The sequence below is a fragment of the Danio rerio genome, chromosome 15 (genome assembly GCF_052040795.2).
Source record: "Danio rerio strain M-AB ecotype USA chromosome 15, GRCz13ab, whole genome shotgun sequence".
Lineage (NCBI taxonomy): Eukaryota > Metazoa > Chordata > Actinopteri > Cypriniformes > Danionidae > Danio > Danio rerio.
In genome coordinates, this window is record NC_141035.1 from 15422947 (window position 1) to 15438375 (window position 15429).

Genomic DNA, 15429 nt, shown 5'->3' on the forward strand with positions numbered 1-15429 from the left:
TTTATTTAAAAAAATGTGGCCAATACATTTTAGATTAATTTGATAAAAAAAAAAAAAAAAAATATATATATATATATATATATATATATATATATATATATATATATATATATATATATATATTTTTTTTTTTTTTTTTTTTAATCCTATTTTTTTATTTAACTATGGTGTGCAACTATAGGGGACCTACAAGACATTGTACCCAGAGGCCTCTGAATTATTATTATAATTGTTTGAATTATAATTGTTCCAAGGTCACACAGCAGGCTGTTCTAGTTCACTAAATCAGACGCAAGACGCGATTCCTTTCAAATGATTCAGTTCAATTTGGTAAACTAGTTCAACCGGTTCACTTGAAGACCCGGTTAAAAAGATTCATTCGCGATAGCGATACAAAAATAAAACCCATTATTGAGCCCAAATGTGTTTAGGTAAAAGTTTAAAGTATCTGTATTTAATGCTGTCACTGTGCTGCTGTCATGTCCACTCGTTGTTTTTGTCGCGGGAGCAACAGCGAGCGTGAGGAGAGCCGATACGATCTGACTAATTGCAGCAGGACTACAGACTCTGAGGTGCGAAAGGGTCAAAAACAAACACCTGCAGTGCGGATTATATTTATTTCTAAAAAGCTTACAGTAAGATTATTTATTAAATACATATACAAAGATGAAAACGAAGGCGGTTTTAGCTATAATTTTAGTTAGTTTGTATGTACACAATAAAGTTTCAGTTAGTTCTAGTTTTTTGAAAAACTCTCGTTTTTATTTCAGTTAACAATTATTTTACATTTTAGTTTTTGTTTTTCGTTAGTTAACTATAATAACGTTGACACACATAGGCATCAACACACACACACACGCAGACAGACAGCACAAAGCTCTCTCTCTCATTTGCGCACACACACACACACACAGCAACAAACAAGCTAAACGCAGCATCACGCTGTCTCATTCACACACATACATACGCGTGCTTGCTTGCTCGGGAGTCGGGAGCGTTATTGTTAGACCGCCTGCTCCCGTCCAAAATTAAACCAGTTACCGACCGCTCCCGCGCTTTATTCTGAAATTTATTCCTGCGCTGCAGACATTTGGTCGGGTCCAGTACCGCCATGGGAATGCAGACCTCTACCAGGTACTACTTGGTGGTTTGGTCATTTATTTCAGTAAATTGGCAACCGTTAAATGTTGACTGAGAAACCACTTTCCATTAATATAAAACTATGAGTGTTCCATTTGGGCTTTCTTGGTTGTTGACAAATTCAGATGACCATTTTGGAATTTGGGCAGTCTTCTGCATTGAGAATAACATTCCATTTCAGTTTTAACTGATAAAATGTTCTTAAATCACTGAGATTAGTTTAGGAAAGCTTTAGCATTTAGATTTATTGCATTTTGATAACATGTTTTATAGTGGTGGGCAAAGCAAGGCTTCATAAAACACTACAACAGTTGAAGCAGACCGGTGATATCTTCAAAACGTTTCTAAACCCTTATCTACACCTAGTGGTATTTTTTTATTATGTATTGCTCCAGAACAACATGTTCTTAATCACCTTAGTCACGTGACCTGGGTGTTTCGAATAACCTTATTTACATGACCTGGGTGTTTCAAATCACCTAAGTCAGATGACCATGGTGTTTCGGAACTTACTTCGGTGCAGTGTTTCAAAACACTTGTGTTTCAGGGTCTCGACACTGTGTAAACCTCAATTTCACGTCAGCCATCCCTAATGTCTTAATACATTATAAAAGTACAACCCAATGCCTTCTTGTTGCTTAGACTATTGTTTCCAAGCCTGTTTCTGGAGGCAGACCAACAGTAAATATTTTGGATGTCTCCCTTATCTGAGCCATTGATTTCAGGTTTTAGTCTCTTCTAATGTTCTTATGAGTTGATTCGGGTTTGTTTGATTAGGAAGAAGTTGAAAATGTGTACTGTTGGTGTGCCTTAAAGAACACGGTTGGGGAAACTGCTTTAGGGAACTCTCACACCAAATTGTTTCTTGTCTGCTGTGTAAAATGTGGAGTTTATACTCACCTTTTCCAGTGAGGTGTTATTCTTGAACCCAGTAAACATAGCATACTGTAGTCTGCAGCACACACATTGACAGTCCCGGCCGCTGGGTTGTAAAAGGCAATATGTTCCAAAAGCCGGCAAATGGAGAACAATTATTGTGCTCTGTTTCCAGTGGTTGCAGTTGTGGATTGAGTCCTCAAATAAGTCCTGGTAGGAAATGGTTGGATAGTCATTGGAATCCAGTGAACACTCAGGGGAGAAAGTCCAGTGGGGGCTTAGACAAATTATTCCATATTCCTCCCCATAATCAGATGACCCGGCCAGCTCTGGGATAGGTTGAAAATAGAAAGAGACAGAGAGGCCAACAGTAAACAAAACACTCTGAAAACCCAAATGAAGTGCAAATGCCTCAGGTGAGAGTACAGTTTTATTTTTATTTTTTTGAAATACTAACTCGAACAAAGAACAAGTGGATCTGTCACACTACACAGAGCTGAGATGAAACAGAGCTGTCATATGCAGCAGACAGCACAGCAGAAACTACACCACAAACGCTGTATAAAACTGTGTTTCTTAGGTGTAGGACAGAATCCCAGTCTTACTTTCAGTCTGCTTTCATCTCAGGGACTTCTCTGTTTGTTTGTTTGTTTTGTTTTGCTTTGTTTTGTCTTTGCTTTTTCAATTTTTTTTTTACCTCAGAGAAAAAAGTTAAAAATGGACAAAAGACTATAGATTTTGTTAGCTTTAAAAAGCTTGCAGGTTATCTGTAGTTTTAAAAGCAACCTTCAAAGGTCATACAGTCTGTATGTGTACATGGTTCTATAGTAATGAATGTAGAGATAATTTGATGGATATGTATATTGATTGAATGTAAAGCTAACTAGATTGATTTATAGATGATTTATAGAAAAATTGATGGTAAGTGGGTTGTTGCTAGGGTGTTCTCGTACATGTTTCTTAAACCAACACAAATGAATCTAAAGTTCCACATAGCAGACGGATGGGTGAGTGGGTGGGTTGATGGATGGACTGATTGATTGATGAGTACATGTAAGTAGTTGCTATTGTGGGTTTGTAATTTTGTTTGCATGCTATGTTTTGTGTGGTGGTTGCTAGGGTGCTAATTTGCAGCTTATTCAAACCAACACAAGTGAATAATTTAAAATTTCATATAGTAGATGGATTAATATATATATATATATATATATATATATATATATATATATATATATATATATATATATATATATATATATATATATATATATATATATATATATATATATATATAAATGCGTGGTTACTATGTTTTTCTGTATTGTTGCTAGGCTATTTAGGATCGTTGAGCAGATTTCTCAAACTAAGACAAATAATTAATCTAAAATTCCACATAGAAGATGGATGGATGAGTGGATGGGTTGATAGATGGATTGATTGATTGATTGATTGATTGATTGATTGATTGATTGATTGATTGATTGATTGATTGATTGATTGATTGATTGATTGATTGATTGATGAATACATGTGGGTGGTTTTTTTTTTGTGGATTTGTAATTATGTATGGCTGCTAGGGTGTTCTTATGCAGCTTGCACAAACCAACACAAGTGAGTAATCTAAAATTTCATATAGTAGATGGATTAATTTATATAGACAGGTGAGTGGTTGCTATGTACTTTTTTCTGTATTGTTGCTAAGGTATTTAGGTTGGTTATTAGGCTGTGTTTGTGCAGCATTCTCAAGGTAACACATAAATAATCTAATATTATACATTGCAGATCAATGGATGGATAGCTTGATAAAAACATTTGGGTGTTTTTTTTTTTTTTTCTGTATGGTTGATAGGGTACTTGGGATGGTTGCTAGGGGGTTCTTAAACAGCTAGCTCAAACCAACACAAGTAAATTATTTTAAATTTCACATAGTGGATGGATTTGTTGACTAATAAATACATGTACGTTTTTGCTATGTAATTGCATTTTTTCTGTATTGTTGCTAGGGTGTTTTGGATAGTTGCTAGGGTGCCATTGTTCTGCCTTCTTAAACTAAGAAAAATAATTAACCTAAAGTTCCACATAACAGATGGATGGATGGGATGACGAATGAGTGGACGAGTTGATGGATGAATTTATTGATTGATGAATACATGTGGGTGGTTGTTATGTAGATTTTTTAATTCTGTATGGCTGCTAGGTATTTGCGGTGGTTGCTAGGGTGTTCTTTTGCAGCTATAGCTCAAATCAACACAAGTTAATAATTTAAAATTCCATATAGTATATTGATGGATCGATCAATATATACATGTGGGTGGTTATGTAGTTTTTTTTTTTCTGTATTGTTGCTAGGGTGTTAAGGGTGGTTGCTAGGGTGGCATTGTGCAGCTTTTTCAATCTAACATAAATAATTAATTTAAAATTCCACATAGTGGGTGAATGAGTGAATTATTGATGTATGTATGGATGGGTTGATTAATTGATAATGCATGTCGGTAGTTGTTATATTGGTTTGTGATTATGTATTGTTGCTAGGGTATATGGGTTGGTTGCTAGGGTGTTCTTATGTACCTTTCTCCAACACAAATACATAATCTAAAATTACACATAGTAAATGAATGGATGGATGGACTGAAACACATGCAAGTTATTGCTATGGGTGAGTTTTTCTTTATAATTGCTAGGGTATATGGGGTGGTTGTTAGGGTGTTCTCATGCAGCTTTCTAAAGCTAAGACAAATACAAAATCTACAGTTCCACATAGCAGATGTCTTTATAAGAATAAAAAAGGGAAGACAGCATTACTCTTTAGGGCTGTTGGCTGTCTCTTGCGGGACAGCGGAAGGAGTCATCAAATTTTAAAGTCGCTCCAATCTCGTTGAGCCTTCTTCTCATCGCTGACCTGCGGGCTTGCCGTGTCTAGGGAAGAAAGAGAAATAGCCGTGAGGGATGGCCAGGACTGCGCTAGTGACAGCTATCACGTGTCTTTCTTAGACCCCTATGCTGGAGCCTGTCAAGAAGCACAGACCGAGACAGCACGATGGCTACACTAGCAAACACCAATTTCCACGTACACAAATTAACATAGTGGAATGACAAGCACATTTAAATACAAGAGTGAAGTCTGTGAAATCATTCTGTGTTTGGCAGAACTAAGAGACTCCTTAATTTGATAGAATTTGAATTGTAACTGTAGCATTACTCGTGCATCATGTGTTATTCGTATTCCCTGTTTTTCTGACCAAAGTAGTAGTACCTTGACTAAAATGTGTTATGGTTTATAGTACAAATCACCATTTACAGAAACATGATTTGTTTACAATATGTTTGGAAGGCTTTTTCAGAGAGTGCACTGTTATAGAGTTTCCAAGTCTACTTATTAGTATTAGTTAGGGTTGCCACAATTATCAATATAATATTGAACCGTTCGGTACGACATCCACATCATACGAGCTTATGAATTGCATTTTTTTTCAGTTTTACATTTAAATAATTTGTGTGTGATTTATATATCTCCGAATTGACTGTGTGTGCCTGTAAGTCTACGAGCTGAGATGAGGAAACTCCTCCCCACTAGTAATTATTTAATCACTATGCTCTAAAGTTAGGGGGCGCTTAACCAGCCATCACTCCACACTTTAATATGGCAAGCGGCGGTGAAGTAAGGCAAGAGTACGAGGACGTGCCTGATTTCTCACCACACCGGCGTTTTTCAAATCTGCGGTGTGAGCACATTTCGGTTTTGCCGTTGAGTATAATGCCAATTAAGGAAAAAACATTGTGCAAGCATTGTTTTACACGTATAGCCTACTCAAACGGAAACACTTCCAACTTGAATGCACATCTACGGTGCCATCACCAATCAATATCACTGTCTGAATGCAGGGTAGCAGAGAAGGTAATAAAGTTCTTCAAAAAACAACAATCCCTTGCTGAATTCTTCCAGCAAGCATACCCAACTGGTTCCAAGAGACACATAAAAATAACAAAGGCAGTGGGGGTGTTCAATGCTAAATATTTGCAGCCGTTTTTAGTGAGTGGAGATGCGGACTTTTGTCATCTTATAAAAGCACTTGATCTGTGTTAACTTAACAGACTACCAACTCACACTTTTTTCAGCACCGGAATAATTAAGATGGTATAATAATGTTTACTGAAGTACAAATATGTTTATTTGAAATGGTTAATTTATGTTTATTAACTTTTCATGTATGATTATTTTCAAAATGTAGGAATTCATGTGTTCCCCAGTTTGTACATGGGCTACCAGCAGCTGTGAGATTTCAGTGTTTTTTTTATATATTCAATAGGAACTAGTGTTTTTTTCTTGGCTTTAAAGTAAAAAAAAGGAGTATTGCAATTAACCGTTTTTCTCCTTTACCCCTTACTAATTCTATTGCCTAGGCATAGAATAACAAAAGAAAAACAAATGTGTCAAGCCATCAAAACTGAACCAAACCAAAAACAGTGTTAAAAAACCGAGGTATGTATTAAACCGTAGCCTAACTGTATTGTTGCATCCCTAGTATCAGTCCTTGTAATTTAAGTTGCATATGTGTGGCAGTTTGTGCCAGTTGTTCTTGTGGGGTAAAAATGGTTTTATAGCTGGTATACAACCTTGATGACAATAAGAAAATGGGGAACAATTTATTTATTCTAATGTTGGGGTCATTTTAGAAAAAAAAAAAAAAAGGTTCCTGTTAAAATGGTCATGGGTCATTTTTGACATGTACAGTAAGTCATCAGTAAAACAAAAGTGTGTATATACACTCACCGGACAGGTACACCTCTCCAACTGCTTGTTGACGCAAATTTCTAATCAGCCAATCATATGCCAACAACTCAGATGGTCAGGACGATATGCTGCAGTTCAAACCGAGCATCAGAATAGGGCAGAAAGGTGATTTAAGTGACTTTGAATGTGGCATGGTTGTTGGTGCCAGACTGCTGATTTACTGGGATTTTCACATACAGCCATCACAAGGGTTTTACAGAGATTGGTCCAAAACAGAGAAAATATCCAGTGAGCAGCAGTTCTGTGTCACAAATGCTTTGTTGATGCCAGAGGTCAGAGGAGAAGGGACAGACTGGTTCGAGTTGATAGAAAGGCAACAGTAACTCACATAACCACTTGTTACAAACAAAGTATGCAGAAGAGCATCTCTGAATGCACAACACATCGAACCCTGAGGCAGATGGGCTACAGCAGCATAAGACTACACCCGGTGCCACTCCTTACAGCTAAGAACAGGAAACTGAGGCTACAATCACACAGGCTCACCAAAATTAAACAATAGAAGATTGGAAAAATGTTGCCTGGTTTGATGAGTCTTGAGTTCTACAGCAGCATTCGGATGGTAGCGTCAGAATTTGGCATCAACAGCAAGAAAGCATGGATCCATCCTGCCTTGTATCAAGAGATCCGGCTGGCCGTGGTGTTGTAATGGTGTAGGGGATATTTGCTTGGAATACTTTGGGCCCATTAGTCCCAATTGAGCATTTCATCAATGCCACAGTCTGAGTGTTTTTGCTGATCATCTCCATCCCTTTATCACTACAGTGTACCCATCTTCTAATGGCTAATTCTAGCAAGATATCACGCCATGTCATAAAGTGTGAATCATCTCAGACTGGTTTCTTGACCATGACAATGAGATCACTGTACTCATATGGCCTCCACAGTCACCAGATCTCAATCTAATACAACACCTTTGGGATGTGGTGGAACGGGAGATTCGCATCATGAATGTGCAGCCAACATATCTGCAGCAACTGTGTGCTGCTATCATGTCAACATGGACCAAAATCTCAACCTTGTTGAATCTATGCCACAAAGGATTAAGGCAGTTTTGAAGGCAAAAGGTACTAGTAAGGTGCACTCAAGTGGCTGATAAGTGTGTGTAAAAAATATATAAGTAAAAAGAACTGTTTTGTTTTATGTAATGGAAAGAGAATATAGAGTGATATGACACATGAGTAGCTTCCAGCACAGTACAAGATCAAGGATCAGATCTCCTGCTTAATGGACATTCTAGAAAAAAATAATAATAATCTGTCCAGAAAGCTGTGCATGACAAGTGAAGATGAATATGTTGTTCTGCAGATATACGTGCACTCTTGACTCTTATTCAGAGCCCAGGAGGAAAAAATAAATAAGAAAAATAAAACAAAGCTAACTCTGCCTTTTCATTTACAACAAGCAAATGTCTTTCTGATGTCAAGATCTGATGCTGGAGCTCTTCAACTAATCAGCAAACTGTCTGTTGCACATGTGGAGAAAACAACCACAACATACTATTCCTCTGATGTATTATGTAACGCACAAAGCCATGTCTTATAACTCCATGTTGTTTATCGACTGTGTGTTGGTGGGATGCCATTTTTGGATGAGTAGCGATACAGACTGAAATTCTGTGAGGAAATTGTTGACACTTTTCAGGAATACACAATGTGAAAACTCTATCTTGCAATTGTTTTACCTGAATATATGTATAAAGAAATTGTTTTCTTGGTGTGAATCAATGTATTTAGGTTGATTCAGTGATATATGGGATAGTCAGTAGTCACATACAGTGGGTACAGAAAGTACCCCCTCTAGTTTTTCACTCTTTGCTATATTGCAGTCATTTTCTAAAATAATTTAATTTAGTTTTTTCCTCATTTATGTACAAAAAGCACCCCATATTGACAGAAAAACACAAAACTGTTGACATTTTTGCATATTTACTTAAAAGAAATACATACAGACCCTTTGCTGTGACACTCATATATTTAACTCGGGTGCTGTCCATTTCTTCTGATCATCTATGTACACCTTCATTTCAGTCCAGCTGTGTTTGATTATACTGAGTGGACTTGATTAGGAAAGCCACATAGCTGTCTATATATAACCTTACAGCTCTTAATGCAAGTCAGAGCAAATGAGAATCATGAGGTCAAAGGAACTGCTTAAAGAGCTCAGAGACAGAATTGTGGTAAGGCACAGAGCAAGCCAAAGGTTTCAAACAAAATAAAAAAAAAAATCTGCTGCACTTTAATTTGAATTTATTAAACGGGTAAGCTTCTTGAGACGAACTATTTCATTTTGTGGGGGTCCATAGAGCTACCTAAAGATCCAAGACATTTAAGGTTCCAAAGAGCACAGTGGCCTCCATAATCCTTAAATAGAAGACATTTGGGATGACCAGAATCCTTCCTGAGCTATCGGGGAGAAGAGCCTTGGTGAGAGAGGTCAAGAAGAACCCAAAGGTCACTGTGGCTGAGCTCCAGAGATGCAATCAGGACATGGAAGAAAGTTGTAGTATGTCAAACATCACTGCAGCCCTCCACTAGTCAGGGCTTTATCGCAGAGTGGCCGACACATGAAAGCCAGCATGGAGTTTGCTAAAACAACACCTGAAGGACTCCAAGATGGTGATAAATAAGATTCTCTGGTCTGATGAGACCGAGATAGAACTTTTTGGTTATGTGTGGATACAGTCCTAACAGTGAAGCAGGATTGTGTCAGCATCTTGCTGTGGTGGGACAGCACGACTGGTTGCAATCAAGAAAAAGATGAATACGGCCAATTACAGGCATATCCTGGATGGAAAACCTTCTATAGAGTGCTCAGGACCTCAGACTGGGCTGAATGTTTGCCTTCCAACAAGACAGTGATCCTAAGTCCATAGCTAAAATAACGAAGGAATGGCTTCACAACAGCTCTGTGTCTGTTCTTGAATGGCCCAGACAAAGCCCTGACTTAAACTTAATTGAGCTTAAACTTAATTGACTTAAACTTAATCTCTAAAGAGACCTAAAAATAATTGTCCACCTACATTTACTATCCAATCTTACAGAACTGGAAAGGATCTGCAAGGAGGAATGTCAGGGGACCCCCAAATCCAGTTCTTAAAAAAATTCCCAAAAAGACTGTATTAGATCAAAAAAGGTCCTTTAACTAATACTGAGCAAAGGGTCTGAATTCTTAGGACCATGTAATATTTCTTTCTTTTTTTTTTTCAATAAATCTGTAAAAATTCTGTCTTTTCTATCAATATGTGTAGCTGTGTACATAAATGAGGAAAAAAATATATAACTTAAATGATGCAATATAACAGAGGGGGTCTGAATGTTTTCTGTACCCACTGTATATACATACAGTATATTTATGCAGCATAATTTTTATTTAGAATAAAACTAGTTAATGCACATGTTTATCTTTAAGTTGACTTTATTAAATAAATCATCACATATGAAGTTAATTTTGCATAAAAAAACTTACTGTGGCTTCAAATGCCTGTTTTCTACACTCAAAATAGTACTTTCTTTAGTCATTTAAATAATACACCATCGTTAATTGGCACAATCCAATCAAAACAAACTTCAATGTAGCAAAAGAAAAGAAATCAATCTTTCACCAACCAAAAATATAATGAGTACAAAATAAACCAGCACTCAAACAGTATTATTCCATTTAGTATCATGTCCCGAGGTTACCAAAGACCCTTTTATAAAGGTTAAGTCCCTCATTTCACTGACCATTTACTGAAAAAAAGGAATTGCTCTGATCCTATTCATAGCAAGTGCCGGTCTGAGTCTGCTGTTCTCTTTTGGACGCAATATATTTTAATTCACATCCTACTAACTCAGCCGACTGATGATTACTTTTAATTTGCGGTCATTAGGTGTCTTTGATGACTGACGGGGATCAGGAGAATCGTGGACGTTCACCCTTCTGCATCACCAGCTCTCGACTCAATGGACTTTATCGATTTAATGATTTAAGGATGAGGTCCTCTTGAATACCATGAGCATTCAACTAGAAACTGCAATTACCTGATTGGACCCATAAATCCAAATTCCACAAAGGAAAAGCTCTTTAAGAAATACCTGGACGTGGCCCATTGAATCAGGTGAATAGCTCCATTCCTGGCAATTACAGGAGTCTATATAGATGCACTCGGAGCAGCTGTAAAGTGCCTGGGCATTGTTAAAAGCACACTGTCAAAGGGTCATGTGAATGTGCAATTGCCTGCGAGGAGCCTTAAGCGTTTTAAATCACAAATGGTATTTGCCTTTGGTGTTTAATGATGTGTTTTTTTCTTGTACTTGGACTGAGAGCAGAACTCCATGCCAGATATATCAGATGTAGACCTGCCTCAATATTTTGGGATCTAATACAGTCTGCATAGTTATTTCTGATACTCAAAGTTAGTGCATTGCTCAGAATCAGAGTTTATTAATTAATATGTAGTGTATTAAGTAGTGATTAATACAACCCGGCGCGCACCTTGATGTCAAAACAACATCAATTTGACATTGACGTAAGAAAAGCATTTAAAAAGTGCAATTAATGTGATTTCAAATCCGTTTTAAAATCCACACATTGATTGGCAAACAATGTTTTATTTATCTGAAAGCTTTAATTACAAATGATCTGTTTAATGCTGGTATATATATATATATATATATATATATATATATATATATATATATATATATATATATATATATATATATAATAACATGCGGATTTTATGTTGTTTTAACATTGTTTTTTTTTTTTTTCATTTTACAGTTTGTGACATATTATGCTGTTTTGACATAAAATAACCTACTGTTTTTTAAACGTTGCCTGTAATAATTACATTTGTTAAAGTCGGTTTGTTAAAGTCATGAAATTAAAGATTGTCAGTGTTTATTTTGCTAGAACTTATTGTTAAGTTCTTTGTACATTTTCACTCCATTTTTTTTCCATAAATGTGACCTCATGTTGTGTTAATCACATTTACACACTGCCTTCAAAATTTTTTGTCTGTCATTAAACAATTGGATTAAAAAAAAAAATGTTGGCATACATAGAAAGTATTTTAACAAAGTCAAATTATAGAATGCTTTGGCTCGCAGCATGGAGCACTTTATGCGTCAGGCTCAAAATCCATACATACATTTCAGACTTTAGTGTGCGGTCAGGTAAACAGTGCATCTCTAATCCACTAAACCTGAATATATATATATATATATATATATATATATATATATATATATATATATATATATATATATATATATATATATATATATATATTATTTTTTTATTTTATTTTTTTCAAATTATGTAGTAAAGCACGTTTGTGTTTCATAAACAGTAGGTGAAAGGTATAGAGATAAACTTTTATTTTTGGAGAAGTGTGCGAGAAGTTTGCATCGGACACTTTACCATCCCATCAGGCTATGGGAGTGGATTTATGGATGGTAGTGAAGCCTAATGACACATACAGTAGCACATAAATACTGCACTTTTTTCATTCAGTAAATTCCTAACTGAAAAATCAACTCCCATCTTACATTTATTGTTTCATCCAATACAATTTTTAAGAACAATATTAAGCCCCACCCATTTTTTGTTTTCATCCAATCAATTCACAATGGAGAATATTAAGTCCCACATTATATTACTTTTCTTCAGTCAATTCCTGATCAACAATATTAAGTCCCACACTATATTCATTTCATCCAATCAATTCCCAATAGACAAAATATAGTCCCACCCTACTTTTTTATGCAATCAATTCAAGATGAAAAATATGAAATCACAGTATTCATAACTTTTATACAATCAAGTTCTGAGGGAAAATATCCCACCCTCTATGGAAAAGTCCCATCCTATATATTTTCTTCAACCAATCAATTGCAAGTGAACAATATTGTCCATTTTAGGAAGCTGTTTCATTTGCTTATATCACAATGCCACAATTATATTAATATAAAGATTTAAAACCTTAATATTTCGTGACTTACCTTCCTGTGTGTCTGAGCTTGTTCCTTCTTTACAAGACAGCGAAGGCCGTCTCTTGAGTTCTATACAAGTTCTGGGATGGTGCCTTTGTGTGGGTGACACTATGTCCTCAGAAGATATTTCCGAAATTTGCACAGCTGTCTCTGAGTCTGTAACAAGCACCAATGCAGTTGAGTCTTTTATATTAGCAGCTCCCCCTAAACTTCCTCCTGACGCCTCCTGGCCCTCCACAATTTTGGAGCTGGAGCGCGGGACCTGCCCCGCTGCTTGCCCCCCATTTGTCTGCGAACGTACGTTCGTCATGGCAGTTCCCTTTCCAGAATCTACCCCATGTTGGCTGTAGACTTTATAACGGATCATGAGGATGATGATGAAAACCAATACCGAGGCCACGATGATTCCACCAATTATGATAATCATGGTGCCACCTAGGAAGTGGCTGCGGAGAGACTGACACTGGCTGAACTCCGTCTCTGTGACAAATGTGACGCAGCCCACCTGTCGTGTAGCGGTCAGCGAGGTCACGCCATCATCGTAGACGGCCAAAACGCACAGGTCGTACTCTCTTCCGGATACCAGGTCTCGCACCAGGAAGTCGTAACTTGTAGAGGGAATCATTCTGAAAGACAGACAGGGCAGAGTGGAGTGTTATCGTGTATTCCTCTGATAATACATGAATATAATTAAGATTATTCTGGGCCAGTGTGTGCATGTATTATCTATGGCCACATGATCACCGCTGGAGAGAAATGTATGTAATTATATCGTAATTCTGAATATCATGGACATTATGCTAATTCTCAGTGGTGAATTTGATAGAAAGCATACTACAATGTAATCTCTGGTCATTAGAGGAATACTTTCCATCATAAAGAAACAAATGAAAGTTAAAGGCAAAGCTGTACTCCTTATTAAAAGGCTCCATCAACATAACCAACGTCAAAATCAATACACAAGACACTACATTGATTTTCCTTGAAATTTACAACTTGGATAAGGTGTGCTGTACGTGTAATAAAAATAAATGGCTGGATTATTAATATATAAACTGTATGGACAATAAATCCGGTGGGATCCAAGGAAAAGCAAAATAATAATAATAATAATAATAAATAAATAAATATTTTTTTTATGTAAGCTTTACTTTTTGGAGCAATTACTGATTAAAGCATGTTTTATTTTGCATCTTTTATGGTGCACATCTTGGTTTAATATTATATTAAAGATTATTAAGACTGCATTTGGTATAGGAAGCTGTCCTAGGCGGTTTAAGCAAAGACTGTAGAATACACAAGACATATCACTTGTAAAGTTTAGAATGGGGAAAGGTCTAACGGTCAATATGGCCAAGTAATCCCCACCTAGTAGTATAGTATAGATCAACCAACGATCGTTATAGAGTGATGTTTCTCCGGGGGAAAAGCTCGGAACAGATTTGTGCTTTTACGACAGTTTTTGTGGTCAACAAATGCACTTTAATATCAGTGAAAACTATAAATGCAGGGCTGGCCCATATGGGTCAAAAAAATCCAACACAATCTCACGGCAATTCGTAACTTTTTGATTTAGTGGCTACTTTGTATGAATTCGTACAATCTAAGTCGTAAAACTTAGTACGACTTGCTCATCACCCAATGATGGTTGGGTTTAGGAGTGGGGTTAGGTGCCACGCCTCCTTTTTAAAATCGTACAATTTCATATGACTGAATTAGCCACTAAACTGGCAAAACGTAAAATACAAACGTTTTCTCGTGAGATCAGGCTGAAAAAAAAAAACGTATCTCTGAGTTTTTAGGAGGAATGACGGTAAATATATATCTATATATATTTATATATATATATATAATTCAAACACAGGGGTTTCCCTCTCTGTTAATAATCATTTTATAATTATCATTTTTATATTGTTATTTGTTGAAAGAGTAGCTAGCAGCGAGATATTACAATAGAAAAAGTAATATTTGGTTGAAAAATGCATGATTTTTTTTTTTTTTGCTTTTTTATTTTAAGTTTTAATAATCGTTTAAACCACCAACTGTTTGTACACTAGGCACACACACAAATCAAATCACATATTTCAGTTAAGGGGCTAAAATAAATAAATTAATTATACAGAATCAATAAATAAATAAATGGATAAACATATAAATAAATAAATAAATAAATACAATGATTAGAATATATGTGCAATCACTGACCAGAAAGCAGAGCCTAATGTGTTATAACGCAAATGTAAAAAAGAGACCATCGTGTAATAAATATTGAACTTATAATGTGAGGTGGTTTCACTTTCGAAATTTTTTAATTAATACATTTTTTTTAAAGTTTTTAATTCTTTAGAACACATTCAAGTCCTGGTTGTCAAATTGACAAGGCTTCTAGGTTTGTTCTTGCTGTCAATTGTGGAAGAAACAATTGATAAAACAATTCAGATAAATCGTTGTGACAGCTGCAGGCGCGATGTGACATACGTGCACGTGAGAGGGAGTCAGATTTGTCAGAGGAGTCAGATTTCGATACAACACCGGCACTGCCTGTTCCTCCATGTCGCGTATAGTGACTAGGTCGTTCTTGAATAATTTGTCCATTTTGAACAAATCTTTTGTTTGACACATAGCGAATCATTCATTTGCACA

General features: G+C 36.1%; 1 protein-coding gene across 2 annotated transcripts in view; it reads right to left on the bottom strand.

Annotated features, from left to right (window-relative positions):
- The window catches only part of zgc:172282, a 269591-nt gene that overhangs the window by 17789 nt on the left and 236373 nt on the right, over positions 1-15429 (bottom strand). For both annotated transcript variants that reach the window (XM_087282218.1, NM_001113649.1), the window contains 3 exon segments: positions 12796-13412; positions 4819-4932; positions 2041-2345 (listed from right to left, as the gene is read on the bottom strand). In XM_087282218.1, coding sequence (XP_087138344.1) covers positions 4865-4932; positions 12796-13412 — 685 coding nt within the window. In that variant the 3' untranslated portion in view covers positions 2041-2345; positions 4819-4864.